Source organism: Leptonychotes weddellii, chromosome 12 (genome assembly GCF_054177405.1).
Source record: "Leptonychotes weddellii isolate Sample4059 chromosome 12, ASM5417740v2, whole genome shotgun sequence".
Lineage (NCBI taxonomy): Eukaryota > Metazoa > Chordata > Mammalia > Carnivora > Phocidae > Leptonychotes > Leptonychotes weddellii.
Window position 1 is genome coordinate 65,766,094 of NC_138380.1, and position 16,867 is coordinate 65,782,960.

The following is a 16,867-nucleotide window of genomic DNA, read 5'->3' on the forward strand; positions in this document are numbered from 1 at the left end:
CTACTATAATTTTCAGATGGCATCTGTGTGAACGCAAGAATAAGGATTTATACCCATCGTAAATTGAAAAACTGAGATATTCAATTAGATGGTTAGAACTGGGATAACTTTATAAAGAAAAAAGATTGCACTGAATAGCAATTTATTAAAAGGGGAAAAATATTACCAATATTTTTACCAGTTAGCATGTTAGAGTTAATGAATGGCATTGCTGATAGAGTAGTGGCTCTCACATTTTTTGGTGGTTAAAGACACTTTATTCTCTGAAAAATTACAGAGGACCTCTGTGGCACCTCAGTGGCTCAGTTGGTTAAGCATCTGACTCTTGATTTCGGCTCAGATCAGCATCTCAGGGTCCCCCTCGGGCTCCACACTCAGTGGGGAGTCTGCTGGGCACCTCAGTGGCTCAGTCGGTTAAGCATCTGACTCTTGATTTCAGCTCCTCAGTGGCTCAGTCGGTTAAGCATCTGACTCTTGATTTCGGCTCAGATCAGCATCTCAGGGTCCCCCTCGGGCTCCACACTCAGTGGGGAGTCTGCTGCTCTCCCTCTCCATCTGCCCTTCCCGCACTCGTGTGTGGGCATACTCTCTCTAAAATAGGTAAATAAATCTTTAAAAAAATGATAAAAAAAATTATAGAGGACCCTCAAAGATCTTCTGTATATATGGATTATAACTATAGATATTTACCATATTTGGAACTAAAATTGATACTTTAAAATATTAATTTATTAGTCCATTAAAAACCCATTGTGTTAACATTAAATATTATTTTAATAAAAATAACTATATTTTTCAAACAGAATTAGTGAGGGAGTGGCACTGCTTTACAATTATGCAAATCTTTTTTTTAAATGTCTAGCTGGATCCAAACAGTTGGATTCTCATATCTGCTTCTGTATTTAATCTGTCCTATGATATACTATTTTGGTTGAAGCAAGTGAAGAAAATGTGGCCTCTCCAGATACATAGCTGGAAAAGGAAAAAGTATTTTAATAGACCTTTCAGATAATCATGGATATATATTCTTTTATATTACAACAAAACTCAAGAAGTAGTAATTTCTTTTTTTTTTTTAAAGATTTTATTTATTTATTTGAGAGAGAGTGAGCGAGTGAGAGCACAAGTGGGAGGAAGGGGCAGAGGGAGAAGCAGGCTCCCCACTGAGCAGGGAGCCTGATGTGGGGCTCGATCCCAGGACCCTGGGATCATGACCTGAGCCGAAGGCAGACACTTAACCGACTGAGCCACCCAGGCGCCCCAACAAGTGGTAACTTCTTAAGGGTCAGCTGCACTGGGAAATCTGAAATGGTATCAGTGAATTCTTCGTATTCTTTATTTTAACATCTATTGGTTTATTTCATACTTCCAGTGAATATTTTATCCATGCAATGATTTTCTAAAATCATGCACTGGTCATTTGGAAAATACAGGTTCAATGTGTATCTGAGGGGACCTTATCTTAGGGGAACCCACAAATCCGAAGGCGAAACTTTTAATAACAAGGTGACTCAATCTATAAAGCAGTGAAGATATTCAACAAAGGGAATGCTAAATACAAGAATGTCAGTATGTGTATCAACTACTATTTTAGTTAAGAGAGAGAAGATTAATTGAGAAGAATACAGAAGAGTGGAAGTTCTACAAAGTCTGTGATTGCAGAGTTGACTGTGGAAGGCCAAGTTGAGGGCAGGAAGTGGAGAAAAGGATGGCGGATAAGACCAGGCATGAACACGCACACCACATTCACCTCCGGGTCTGCATGGCCAGATAGCTCCAGCTTGCCCATCTTGAGAGGTAAGGACATCTTAGTTAAAAAATTAGTCTGGGGCGCCTGGGTGGCTCAGTTGGTTAAGCGACTGCCTTCGGCTCAGGTCATGATCCTGGAGTCCCGGGATCGAGTCCCGCATCAGGCTCCCTGCTTGGCAGGGAGTCTGCTTCTCCCTCTGACCCTCCTCCCTCTCATTCCCTCTCTCTCAAATAAATAAATAAAATCTTTAAAAAATTAGTCTGAACGCTGGAAACTCACTTGTGGATGACTAGACTCAATTCTCTTCTTACTAAAAAAAAATTTTTTTTGACAATCGTTTCTCTCAAAATAGTTGATTTATTCATTTTTTCAAATACATCTGTCAGTTATTAGCAAATTGAATTACTGTGACAGAATAAAAAAAAAAATCTTAACTTTAGATGAACCATTTCAAATAGTATTTCATATATTTTTTTTCAAAGGCCAGCTTCTGGACCACACAATAAAACTCCCAAATGAGGGGATGAGTGGATTCACGCTGATGTTTAAAGTTTTAGATTCGACAAAACTAATGCAGTATATCTTGACAGCTATATTCAGTAGCTTAATGCTAAGCTTTTTATGCTGAATACAGAACAGAATGCATTTTCCACCAGTGTTTTGACTAGGAGGTTTTAAGATTCCTAGTCACTTAAGGCAGCAGTCTGAGACTGCTTGATAAAACAACCATTGGCTATTTCATAACTGCCTCGTAAAAGGTTTCAATATTTAAGAGAAAAGAGAAACTCAAGGCAAAGACATTTTGAAAATACATGCTTTAACCAAAATCTGGATGCTAAGTAAACATCCTTTAGTAAACACCCAGAAAGACTTGCAGCTGTGGCATCTGTGACTTAAAATAACAAGATGAAGATCTCCAAGTAAAAGATAAATGATATCGTAGAAGTTCCTTATCAAAAGACAAGACATTTTCTGATGGAATTTATGTAGCGAAAGGCTTTAGGCTGAAGCTCATCTCATACACTGTAGAAATACTGGAAGCTTTCAATTTGGAGTTCAGTCTGAATACATGAGAGGCAATGTTCTTTTCTGTTTTGCCACTACATTCTCTTTTTACAAACTGCAGATTAATTTTTCCTGTGAGGACACCTTTTTGGTTTAGTTCTGTCTGTAACTATGGCTACTGTAAGTTGTTGACTTTATGGCAAAATATCAAATTCTAGATGAACTGACAACTAGGCAGTAATGAAATCGGAGAGCTTCCCCTTTAAAAAAATTAAAATTTTAACACTATGCCAAAATATGATACAGTCATATTCTAAAATATACATACATATTTTCACATGGATTAGATCTACATCTCCCAAAGGGCAAATGCTCTCTTCTATAAATGAGATTGCAGGAGAATCGAGAACCGTGGTTCGATTTGTGCAGCCTAGCTAACCACTGAAGATAAACACCAGCCCTGTTATAATTCAGTATGCAACTGAGCTAGTCTTCCATGCCAGCAAAGGGGAAAAAAAAATCCTTCTTCTTTTCTGAAGTTGCCCATCTCTATCCGTTTCTGTCGCAATTGCCACAATTGCCCAGATAAAACATTTGAGAGTATGTCAGCTTTAATTAATGTAACATGACCTGATCATTTCCACAGTTAAGAATAAAGAAGTTTGCATTCTTCAAATCCAAAGCTCAACCTGGAGATTATGCTAAGTTGCTTCATTCATAGTCCATACTCCTCTGCTCATGTCAGAAGGACAGCATTTGTCCCCTCTAGTGATAAACAAATTATACATGAAATCAATTCCACTTCACAATCATTTTCCCTATTGGGTATTATCTTTCCTTCTCTGCTCCCTCCAGTTAAGCCCACATCCTGTAACTTGCTAATGAGCTGGGGGCTTTCTGTTCCAGGTGGCACCCCCTGCCTCGAAGTCATGACATTTCCCATTTCGAATGCTGCTGGCATTTTTCGACAGCTCCTGCTAACTAGCCTTTTTGACCTGCACTAAGAGGAACTCATCTGATCGAATCCTCTAACCTGCCAATCATTCCAGCAAATGATCTTCACAGTCACTCCCAAGGCAGGAATGGAAAAAAAAAAGGAAATGCGAACGAGAGAATGAGGGAGTAGGCAAGCGGTTGCCTCTGCAGCTACCTAATGAGAATACTTTAAGTCTCTGAGGCAGCTGAAACACTGAAAAACTGGTGGGAAAATTAGGACACAACCGAATGCCTGGCTCTGTAATTACTGATTTCTTTCCATCCTGAGATCGTTTTGAGAGCAACACCTCTGAGATGTGCCAGTTTCTAGAGAACACAAGAACACCCTACCTTCGCAGAGAAAATAGATTTATTTCTCCTGCCACTATCAATATGCAATTCTCATAATCCCACTCTGCCAAACAGCATCCTTTGCAGAATTAATTATGTGCTATAAGCTTGTTAAGTGTGCATTTATTTGTAAACTAGGGATGATTATCATGTTTGCCACAATGAAGAAAGGACGTCTTTTTTTTTTTTTTTCCCCCAGGCATATCTTAAATGTTGCCACCATTTAGGGGTGTTGATTTTTACCCATTTACATAAAAACAAACAGGTATGGTGGAGGCTGGCTTTGTGCTCAGGGAGGATTTAACACTGACAACATAGGATAATCTGGGCATTCCTAATTAATGGAGATAAAATAATTTTTTCCTTCCAGATTTTTTCTTGCTGTGCACAATCAGTTTATTTAGTGGGTTCCCAGCAGAAGGAATACCCAATTACTTTAGGAAGAAAGATCCAGTACACGGGATCACTACTCTAGGTATCTCAGTATGAAGTAGATTTGTTGACCAAGGAAATGATACAATATAATTATGTGTTATCATTACACTATTGTATGTAATAATGTAAAATAAATACTGTATATGATTTAATTGTACATGATAATCACACATCTTTCCCCATTTATAGTAATTAGGCCAATAGCCCCATTTACAGTAATTATTATATGTAATTGAGGGCATTTTACTAATTGCATTGAAAATGATAATCTGGAGCAATTAAAAATCCAGGGGCACTATACATAATGCAAACTACATTAAAAGAATGGGGATAATTTAAAGGAAAAAAAAATTCACCCAATATGGAAGTTAACAGTGCAGTATTTGATTCCATGCTTGGCATACATGGTGATATCTATTCTGAGATAAATTTCCATCAATTTCTACAACTTTGGTATTTTGTTCTAGACCTTGTACATTATTTCCTTGGGTGGAAAAATAATCCTTGGACTAATCTATGATGTTATCCTAACAACTCTAGGACTGTTAAAAATTATTCTACTTGGCTGTGTGAGTGTATTGTGTGTGTGTGTGTGTGTGTGTGTCTGTGTGTGTGCATTGGTAAAGGAAACAGCTATCCTAAATTCCAAAAGAGACTCAGTAAATTATTCATTTGCACAACCAATTTGATGTTCTTAAAAGCTTTATTCATAGAAGCATCTCAGAGTATTGCAAACATTTTGTTAAATATACTTGTAATAATTTAGCTAAAATGTTTAACTTTGTTAGACGTGAAATACATTTGGGTTGTAGTTTTCATTACATTTGCTCTCTGGAATTTTAATGTGCCTAAGGACCTGAATCCCTGGCTTTTGTCCCAGGGTCCCAGGGTCTATCCCTCCCTGATCCCATTCCCTGTTTCTACCCAGACAAAGCTTCCATGTGAGGAATATCTCAGGAGGAGTGATGAGCATCCATGGGACAATGGGAATAGTTTCAAGCTTCTTTTTGCCTTCCTTTCTCGACATTGTCATTTAGACATTGTCCTCCATGCATTCAAATGTCATCCCAGACCATCAACCCACTTCAACTCAAACAGCCTCCTTTTATGCTCAGACACTTCTTAGAGCATCTGCAAACCACAAAGACTGTCTAGTGGGACTCAGCTGCTATCCTGGTATTAATAATACAATACAGTGCACTTAGGGCATAGACGATTCCCTCTGTATCCCAAATTCATAAGAATCAACATTAAATGAAAGGGAAAAATAGAGCACCTGAACTGATTATAACTACTTGTTATATGTGACTGCTAACTTCATAATAGTTTGGCCAAGCATTCTAATAGACATCTTGCTTACTAGCCACATCACACCTTGTGCCCATTACTTATAAGAAAGCTTCATTCATATTATGCTGCTGGCTAAACAGTCCCTAAGAAATTAATTTGGGTTTTAAAAAGACAGAAGATGCAAGTTGCAGTGCCTTCCCCCACCCTCACTCCACAATTTGAAAGCTCATCTGACCTGGAAAATTGAATCACAAAAATATAGCTATTTTTTGAGCATCCATGGACTGATGAACCAATTTGTGGAGCATCACACCAGTTTCTTCTCTTTTAGCCATTTTGCTTTCAAAAACTTTCAGAGAAAGGAAAAAGAAAAGCAAGGGCAAAAAAACTCTTATTATTTTTTTAAATTTAAAAATATGACTCTGGGGGCGCCTGGGTGGCTCAGCGGTTAAGCAAGCGTCTGCCTTTGGCTCAGGTCATGATCCCAGGGTCCTGGAATCGAGCCCTGCATGGGCTCCCTGCTCAGTGGGAAGCCTGCTTCTCCCTCCCCCTCTCCCCCTGCTTGTGATCCCCCTCTTGTTGTGTCTCTCTCTGTCAAATAAATAAATAAAATCTTTAAAAAAATATCACTCTGAATTCTGCTAATTTTAAGAAAAGCACACTGAAATAATTAAAGGTAATGGAGCATCATGTAAGTAAAAACAATGATTTAGAAAAACAATGTGTATATACACGTGTGTGTGTGTGTGTGTGTATGAGAAAGAGAGTGAGAGGGAAGGATGGAGAGAAAATGAGTATGACAAAGCAAATGCAGTAAAATGCAAACACTGGGGGAAAGTAGGTGAAGGGTATCAGGACTTCTTTGCACTATTCTTGCAACTTTTCTAGAAGCCTGAAATTATATCATTCTAAAAAAATACTTAAAAAAAATGCACCCTGGATGAAGCATGATATATTTAACTTTATTTTCATTCTGCTCTGTGACAATCCCAGGACATAATTAAGCAGACTTAGATAGTAAAGGCCTCCTAGTCCTTTGCTAATCCATTCACAGGGTTGGTGGTGGTGACGCAGGGTACAGATCAGAGGTGACCCAAGGAGAGGGAGAGGGGAGGGACAGAGAAGGGAGGGAGAGAAGAGAAGGGTCAAGCATCCTTAGCCCACTATTTTGCATCAGAGTTTAGAGGAGATAATAGACTCTCTAGGGTGGAGGGAAGCTAAGGAAACGGGAGGTGGAGGTAGGGTGGGGAAAACTAAACTGCCAACATTCCAGCCTCTTCTCAATCGGGTGTTCATAACATGCATTGTGCATCTGTGGTTCACAGCACCGTCAATTTCCCGAATAAGATGTATTTTTTCATCTGCAGCAATGTAGGGGTAATGACAAAAACCAGGGATTCTTTCAGTTAAAATCTGTGAGGAACACTAAGGTTTGTTTCCTCCTCTGCTTGTTATTTCCACAACTATTGTCACCTGCATGAGACAACAGAGATAATAAAACTGCAGTCGTTTGATAGGGAAAAAAAAATCTGTAGGATCATGCAGAAAGTAAGTTCTTGCCGGAAACAACCCAGAAAACTTCCTGCTGCTAAAGGACAGCTACAACTAATACTTGCATTTCTTACACTGTGGTTAGTATTAATGAGTATTATCTCCTTTTGTGTCTACAGGTGAGAAAATGCAACATGGCTTAAAAAGACCTTTCGTCAAAAAAAAAAAAAAAATCACACAATGAGGGTGCTGTCATGCCATTAAAATTGGAATTTCCCTCTGTACTTGTTTTTGTTTTCCTTCATAGTGTACAGGCCAGGCAAGGTACCTTCTGGCTATACTCTGGGCTTTGTAGAAGCTTCAGGGGCTGCTAAACCCAGAACTCTCTCCTGAGGCGTTCCTTAAGAGAAGACTGGCCCTGTTCACAGCTCAGCTGACTGGATCAGGGCTCGGTGCTGGGCCCAGGGCAATCCAGTCAGACTGACACAACAGCCTAGCTCAAAGCTTTGCTTTCTGCTTCACGAGGATGCCTACACCAGTCAGCGCTGCTCCTGCAGAAGGTCTGAATCCGAGTAAAAGAGCTCACTGAGAGGCTGTCCTGGAAATGGAGGGACGAAGGGAAATGACAATAAGCAGGATTCATGAATAAGCAGAAACAAGCCGGTGGAAGCCATGAGATGAAGAGGAGAGGGAAATGGTAGCAGAGGCACAGCCAGAGAAAGCAAGCCGCCATCATGTCACGCACCAAGGACGGCAAAAGCCAGCTGCGTTGGCAGGAGCGGTTACCAGAGCTGAGCTGGTGGCTAAGGTGGTAGGCAAAGTAAGCCTCCTGCTGGATTCTGATGGACACCCAGTCTTCGTGAGGCCTGTCTATGCAGCTGCGGGGACCGTCAGCCTTGTTCTGCCTAATTTCCCGAAGCAACCTCCACAAAGTGGTACCACTGTTAACTGAAGAAACCTGACCGAGTCCACTCCCTCGTGGTCTCCCCGGCCCCACCGCACAGCTCTTCCTGTCATTCTCAACGATCTGTCTCTGTCCCTCGCACCCGGCCACCTGTCTTCTCAATGGAAGGTGTCCCTTCCTCACACAGTTCAAGCTTCTCTTAGACGGCTATAATCCAGAATTGAAACATAGTTTTGCTGATTGAATGCAGTTTTCATTTTCCCGATTCTTTTTTAAAAAAGGCAGGCAGGGGCAATGCGCTTCACCAGTGCCATCCAGTAGAGTGTTCTGTGATGCTGGACAGGTTCTGCATCTGCCCTGTCCCTAGTATGTGGCCATGAGTCATGTGTAGCTAATGAGTCATGGGGTTCTGCTACTGAGAAAACAAAATTCTAATTTAATTTTAATTAATTAAAAATTAAATGGAAAGAGCCACACGTGGCTAGTGGGTTACCCTGCTGGAGAACATAACTCTGCGCTATTCTTCCTTAAAAGAATATGGAAGGGAAGGAAAGGGATGGATTTTCCTAGTCTGTCTTTATCCAGTCCTGACCCAAATAAGTTGATTATTTTACTTCATAAATATACAGTTCTCGAATACTTACTGAAGATTTCATCATATGTGGTTCGAGGGCTACCTGCATTAACATCCTTTGGGGTCCTTCAAAGTGCAGATTCATGGACCCCAGGAACCTGCAGTTTTAAAAAACTCCCCAGGGCGTGAGAACACCTGCTTTACTGAACATTCAGATAATGATGCCAGAGGGTCTTTCTTACCCCCGTATTCAGCAAAAGGAGTTGACAGAGTGATCATGCAGTTTCCGTCTCAATTCAGAATGACTGGAAAATTAAGCTCAGCATAGGGGCGTGTTTGGAATTGCTATATGGAAATGTAAGTGATACAAATGGGTGTGGTATTTAATAGCTTCTGGTCTTCGGGAAAAATTTCAATGTACATTTTCAGGCTCTCTCAGACTTTAGGATGGTCTTACCCTTCAATGCTGATAAAAAGAGTGGGGACAATCTATGAAAGCATTAGTCTACTAACATCTTTAGAGGATAACAACATGTAGGAAGCACAGTATTTTGATCATCCAGTGGCACCTACCCCATTTTTAACTTAGGTGGAGGCAGTTTTCTTCTCATTTAATTTGGTTATAAGACTCTGAACCAAAATTGCTTTCTGCTGCAAAGAAAAATGCTTCTCATTAGCTTTTCCACTAAGGCCACTTTTTGCAAATCCAGTATTATTAACTAAATAATTGAAGTGACCTTAGTATGCAAGTTTAGAAACAATTTGGCACTGAGGTATAGGAGGAAAGTTAGAACAGTTCTCCATCATTTCAAAAACAGAAGTGATTCAATGCATTTTTCATCCTGATTCTGCGCAACTCCCCAAAGAGAGACGGCTGAAATGCTAGATTACAGTGTTAGCCTCATTGGGCCCTCAACCTCTTTCCCACCCCTCTTCTTTCCAATTTCTCTAGGTTTTACAAAGAACTGGGAAGTTTGAGAAAAATTAAACATGCCACAGCTTGCTCTAAACAGTTAATTCATCAACAACAAAATCAAAATCTAGGGAATTACATGTTTTTCCATACAAATACTCTTATTTATGTAGACTTTTTGCTGGTCATATCTACAATATAGACATTAATATTCAGCTATGGTCAGAAGAAGTTCCACTGCACAGATGTATTAGGCCAATATATAGGCTGTACTATTTGATTTCTAAGATGGCCTCATTTGAGTGAAATTAAAAACCCACAAAGGTGAAAAATTAAAATGGTTTCTTTTTCTGCTGGCTGACAGAAAACTCTCAGAATCCAGCTTCCCTGTAGCTTTTCCGAGAAAAGAAAAACTTAGATGTTTCCTCACTATAATGTTGACTCAAGCTGAGGTATTTGGATTTGGAAGAAAGCAACATAAACTATAATATTAAAGCCTCAAAAGTTGATGTGGAAAGGAGAAAACTCATAGAGAACATATTTATATTATTATCAAATAGTTCTAGAGGAAGGAGTTTGTATAACCTTAAATCTAGCTCAAAAAATATACTGCAAAGAAAACACATTTTTTGTAAAAGCTTTCAAATACGGATGACTGAAGTTCTGAGCACCTCTTTTTATAAACCTTTTTTTAATTAGCAATTTCTGAGACCTTACGGGCAGTGTTTCTGTCCAATCAGCTTCATTTGATTTTGCAAGGAGAAGCTGACCTGAAGCACCTTCTAGCAGCTTTGACTGGCTAGGTAGGCTCGGGTCAGAGATCTTAAAAGAGCTGAGAAGAAAAGACACACAGCCCTGTGACTGAAATTCAAGCTTGCTTGTGTGCTGGGCGCATGAGGCAGCACAAATACAGTCCATCTTTTGTTTTAACTGAATTGGCTTCGGGATTTCTGAAGCCAGGGGCCCTCATTATGGTAAAGCAGGTTAAACACTTTAAAAAGCATATTCTACAAACCTCATGAATTAAACCTGTTCTCAGAACCAGGAGGTAACTCAGCCCACTCTTTGTGTGACCAACTGAAATTCAGAATGGGAGTACAAACACCAGGGAGGGAGTGAACTTGTGCTTCTAGGTAACTCTGTATCCAATGGGGGGAAATAACCTGAAGAATGAAGAATCTTACTGTTTACATATGGAGCAGCGAGTCTATTAGTAACATTTTCTGACTGGCATTTACACACTATGTTTTACCTGGGGAGCTTTCGCTTCCATCATTCATCCATCACCACCATATTCCTGAGAGGCCAAAAGTGGCCCCCACATTGATGTAGGCAACAGCACAGTCCTCCACATAACTCAAGGTTTTGGCAAATCACCCCCAAGACAAGGTGGACAGTTTCATTTGTTCTTTTCACCATGCTGGCAATTCAGCCTATTAACGTATCTTGTATTAAGAAGGAGAAGAAGGAAGAGGGGCTCTTGCAATGGTGTCTATATCCTTCGATTCACTGGAACATTTAATTACTGAATATCCACGTGAGCAAGGAACACATATGGGCTAGCAAATAAAAAGCCTTCCCCACAAAAAAGTGTGTTCTCCATTTGCTTCAGAGTTATGTTACATTATAAAATCTTAAAAAAAAAACAACAACAAAAAAAACCCAGAAAGATATATATAGGCAGAAAATTCCCCAAAAACCCAGACGTTTCCATCTGGCAATAAAGACACAACCTTTTCAGAAGCAGCTGTCTTCTGCTTGTTTCTGTGAAGCATCTGTGACTAGAATAGGCGACATGCAAGAGATTGCCTTGTTTAGATGACGCCTCCTATCTGCAGAATAGCAGAGGTCAAGGAATAGCACAGGGAAAAAAGAAAAGCATCATCATGATAAGGTCTGTCCTAGGGCCCAGGGAAGAATCAGAAGTGGGCTGAGTAGCCCACACGGCAGCGGAGCTAAACGAGGGAGCGCGTGTTCTCTCCAAGGGAAGCAGCCACCATTCAGTTACACACACGAGATTCTGGCAGGGACGTGCGAGTGCAGCCAGAGTTGCTGATTTAAAAAAAAAAAGCCAAGAATCCAGACTTTGTGTAAAATCTCTCCATTTTAAAATGAGAGCAGCTAATCTGAAAAATGGCATGGGCCCAATAAAGCAAATCCGTGACTTAGCTACGGCCCAAGGTTAACCTTTTTCTAACGTCAACGAAGAATATATGCGTAGTTAAAATGATCTGCTTATAACTGAAATGGTTTACGACTGCATAAATAAAATACAATTTTGGCTAGGATCCAGTAGGTACCTGAAAATATGACTAACTGTATTCTCCTCAGGAGAATCTGTGATGAATGCCATTATGAACACAAGAGATTCATAAGACTCATAGGGGAAAAAAAGGAATCTGAAATATTTCATTGAAAAGATCTGTTCAATGTCTATTCATTATTACTTTCCAGGCAAAGTAGGTCACCTTACCTGTGCTTTCTTGAGAATGCTGTGCTCATCAGTGCTTGCTATTTGATAGACTTTTGCCATAACTATTGTTTTTCCCAAAGGCCCGCATGCTTTCTCCAGCTTCTGGCTGCAATCTTACATTTGGGACGGTAAAAATAGAAGACACTGTGGACAGAATAAAGAGTTTCCATTTATATATTTATAGATTATTTATAATCTTTCCTTGTAAAACATGGAGACTGAGATGCAATTCCAGATATCCAGCCCGTAAAACATCATGGTATGTGTTGGTCTCTGAAATGTCAAGTGGTAACAGCCACACATTGACACAGATTTGTACACACATCTGACAGCACGGTCTGCCTTCCCTTCAGAACCACAGGGCGGTTGATATTTGTGCTCATATTTCTCTGATCTAGAACAACGAACTTGGGTTGGAAACAACATATCTTACACTTCCTTCACGCCATTCTTTCATTTGTTCACCGGAGAAATATTTATGGAGCCTACACTGTTCTAGGTATTTTGGAATCCTGTAGCATATAAACCAGAATGAAAAGAAATCCCTGTTCTTGTGGATTCCATTCGGGGGAGACAGATGATAAACAATCAAACAAATATATGAACTAGCAGTAAGTCTTATGAAGAAAAATAAAGCAGGGAAGAGAAACTGGAAATGCTGCGGTGGAAGGAGGTCAGTGAAGGCTTTCTTTTCTTCTTCTTCTTCTTTTTTTTTTTTAAGTAGGCGCCACACCCAGCCTGGAGCCCAGGGTGGGGCTTGAACTCAACAACGCTGAGATCAAGACGGGAGCTGAAATCAAGAGTCAGACGCTTAACTGACTGAGCCAGCCAGGTGCCCCTAGAGCTTTCTGGATAAGGGACATCTGAGCAGAGACCCAAGGAGGTGAGAGAGCAAGCCAGGCACAAATCTAGCAAGCACAAACGACAGGAAGAGGAAACAGCAAGGGCTGACACCAAGCAGCAAGATGAGAAGCAGGCAAAACAGAAGACTACTGTAAAACGCAGGTGAGAGAAGACAGGGAGCACCGTGGGGCAGAGTGATGGCAGTGAAGAAGTGAGGAGTGGTGTGTCCTCGATCTATTTGGAAGGGAGCGCCAACAGGGTCTGTGGAAGAACTGGGATTGAGTGTGACAAAAGAAGAGGCATAGAGGACAGCTTCCATCAGTGGGAAGAACGATGTTGCCATTTATTGACATGGGGGAGAGGACAGATGGAGCAAGCCTGTGGGGAAAGATCAGTTCGGTTTTGGTGATATTAAGTTCAAGATGCCTACTAGAGGGCCAAATGGAGATGCCAAATAGCCAGTTGAATGCAAGTCTGGAGTCAGGGAAGGTGGGACTGGAGACAGAAATTTGGAAGCTGTCAATGTATAAATGATACCTAAAATCATGAGACTGAATGAGATCACGGAGGCTCTGGGGAGCGTATATAGATAGAAAGGCCTGAGGATTATGTGCTAGAGCACTCTAAAAGTGAGAGGGCTGGTAGATGAAGAGAAATCCACAAAGAAGTCTGAAGAGGAGAGTTTAGGGTAGCAATAGGACAGCCGAGGGAGTGTCCCGTCCTGGAATCCAAGGGAAGGAAGCATTACTAGGAAGTGATAGTGGACAGTTGTGTTGAATTCTGTTGATGGATCTAGATGAAGGCTGGGGAAAGACCAATGGACAGAGACTTTGAGAACAACAGTTCCAGAGCCTTGTGCATGAAAGCCTTGTTCAAAAGGACTCACGAGAGAATGGAAGTCTAGGAACTAGCTGAAAGCAGTAAATACATGTGAACTGGCTGTGTTTGTTTTATTTTTAAGAAGATGGTGTGAGGCTACATTAATGGCTATAATGTTTTAGGATAATATACAGGATGTATATAGGAAAGAGTAGGAAAACTCACAAACATCAGAGCTGGAAAGGTCCTTAGGGATCACTGTGTCTCTAACTGAGAAATCAGGAACCCACTGAGACCAAGGCACTTGCCCAAAGTTGCCCGGCTAGCTCCCAGTGGGGCTGAAGCTAGAATCCAGGTGGTCTGATTCCCAGGCCGGTGCTCCACACACTGTACCAATTTGTTGCCCTTCTTTTACTGCAGATCTGAGTTTTGTGAATTAGCAAATGAATGTAATAAAATCAAGGACTCTGTGCTATGAAGTGTATTTTGTTCATTTACTTTGACAAGGGTAGTTCAGCTTCAATAATTTATGTAACTTGATAGTATACACAGGAGAATCCCCTGTGGTGTATTTCGGAAAAGTAATGAATTTCTTCTAAATCAGCCCTCCATTTACTTCCCTGCAATTAAATTTCTGTGAAGAAGTGGGGCAAGGCTGTTGGGGTTTCAGGACAGAGGGAGAATGACAGGCTGCCACCAGAATTAGCCAGCTTTAACTACCAGATCCCCAGGTATCACTATTCTTGCTTGATGAATGTGTAATTCCCCCTTTGGTGGTACACTAACACATCACTTCTAAATTTTGGTATTGTGTAAACTAGTGAGATTTTAAGGGGCGGTATATTAAAGAAAGATATTATATTGTTAAATGTTCTTCCAAAGCAAAGAAGAGTCTGACATAAGCATACAACTTCCTTTTTATACGGATCCACGGAACAACCGCAGTGCTTTGTGTAACCGCGATTGTAACGACACCTGATACCCTTCTCACAGAGTCGGATATATTAATGTAGGCCAAGAAGGCTCAAGCCCACTTTTAATTTATTTTTGTTCCAATTTTCTCCTTTTAACCTGGTTTTGCTTTCTGCTTGCATACGTGTTTTCCTTTTGTGGATATTCTTTTTAAAACTCTATAAACTATCTTTAAGAATGTAAGCACTATGGACTGAACTGCGTTCCTCCCAAATTCATATGTTGAAACCTTAAGCCCCAATGTGATGGTATGTGGAGACGGAGTCTTTGGGTAGTAATTCGGGTTGGAGGAGGTTGTGGGGGGGCACATGATAAGATTAGGGGCTTTATAAAGAGGAAGAGAGAGGGAGAGACTGTTCTCTCTGCCTGTGTGAGGATATAGCTAGGTGGCTTTCTGCAAGCCAGGGAGAGGCTTCACCAGGAACAAAATCTGCCAGTACCTCCATCTTGGACATCCTAGCCTCCAGAACTAAGAGAAATAAATGCTAGTTGTTTAAGCCCCCACAGGCTAAGGTATATTTTGTTATAGCAGCCTGAGCAGACTAATACAGTGAGGTTCCTGGATTTGATGAATCTAAACCAATACTTCGTTGCTTAAGACAATCCATTTTATTCATTCATTCATTCATTTTTAAGACAATCCATTTATTGGTTCTGCAATACTTCTTCTCAGGTGGACCTCCTTCCAAATCTTCTTGTTAAAGGAAGCACATGAGGATATCACCCTCGCTGCTGCCATTTGCCAGGTGGTGAACTTTTATCAGACTCCATACTAATGGGAAATATAATTTGAATAATTTCTAAATATAGTCTGCAGAATATTAACCTAGATAACAGAGTCCCCGGAAGAAGTCATTTCACCTAAAAGAACTAGTTCTCAAAGTATCCGAAGTCTAGGAATTTTGTTTTGTAAACATGTTTACAAGGACTACCACGTTGTTCTAAATGGAAATGACTACAGTATTTGATACCGGGATTGTCCTTTCTTGGGACTGGATTTATGCCTCATAATGATTATCCGTTAGACACAGAAATAGCATTTCTGTAACTCAAAATTGTTACCGGAGGCATTTAGCAGAATCTTGCTTTAAAAATATAATGATTTTTCATCTTTATTCTCCCCCCTTCAAAAGGTTTCACTGCTCCTGATGTTTAACGTTAATGCAAAGACGTGTTTCTGCCAATGAATATCGCCTTATGGTTATGCTTCTGCAAATAGCCTGCTGTGAGCTGATAAAGGGATTAATGCAGCCAAAATTCTTAATCTGTGAAATTACAAATTAAATTCTCATATTAAAAATACCACCCTGAGGTATTTTTTGTGGTTTTAATTCCCCTCTGGTGTTCTGCATACATTGTGCTTGTTAATGACGGGGACAAGGCTGTCTCTGGCGGCAGCCTGCTGCCGAGTGATAATGTGTAGGCATTTACTTCCTGATAGAAACTGGATTTAACCACTGGCTGATAAACTAAGTGGCAAGTGGGTAATAAGTCCATATTAACAGAAAAGTACTACCACAGAATTCAGAATTGGTAGACCATCAAAATCCTGGCTTAAACTCAATCATCGAGTCAGATGGGATTGAGATGTCACCAAGGAGGAGTGATATCAAGTTACAAGTTATACTAAATGGGAAAACAAACCATACGTTTGAATTTGATGAGCCATAAACTAATGAGCCCATTTGTATCTTTTTTTTTTCCAGTATAGAAAGATGTGCCACTAATTCATTATTTTTCCACAGAAATTTCATCTTTAATTAAAAAAAAAAATGGGAAGAGCTGTCATGATGGTCAATGGGTAGACTTTTAGAAAGAAAGGAGGGCAGAATATAGAATAAATATTGGTTAGGAATATGTAAAATGTTAAAGAAGATTTACTAAGCATAAGGGGGAGTAGTGAGTAGCGGTTTAATATATCTATAGACAGTTTAGAATAAAAAAAATTCAAATTAAATGTAGGATATCAAAAAAGATTTAGGGTAGAAATATGCAAGAGGAGTTGTTACTTGGGACTCAGCTACAAAATAAAGGGGTCCTGTTGTCAAGGAGAATCTAATACTACAATGGGG

General features: G+C 40.1%; 1 protein-coding gene and 1 long non-coding RNA gene across 8 annotated transcripts in view; one reads left to right on the plus strand and one right to left on the minus strand.

Moving 5' to 3' along the window:
* CDK14 (cyclin dependent kinase 14) overlaps positions 1-16,867 on the minus strand; it is a 511,224-nt gene that overhangs the window by 68,653 nt on the left and 425,704 nt on the right. For 2 of the 7 annotated variants that reach the window (XM_081800566.1, XM_081800569.1), the window contains exon 14: positions 12,162-12,305. The exons of 3 other annotated variants lie outside the window; for them this stretch is intronic. In XM_081800566.1, the coding sequence (XP_081656692.1) occupies positions 12,190-12,305 (116 nt within the window). In that variant the 3' untranslated portion in view covers positions 12,162-12,189. Of the gene's footprint in view, positions 1-7,072; positions 7,280-8,704; positions 11,521-12,161; positions 12,306-16,867 lie in introns of those variants that run through there. 2 more of the 7 variants (XM_081800568.1, XM_081800570.1) reach the window with 2 other exon arrangements.
* LOC145716578 (uncharacterized) lies at positions 13,066-14,856 on the plus strand. Its single transcript, XR_014139367.1, has 2 exons — positions 13,066-13,166; positions 14,706-14,856. It is a non-coding gene; the product is annotated as an uncharacterized LOC145716578 (long non-coding RNA).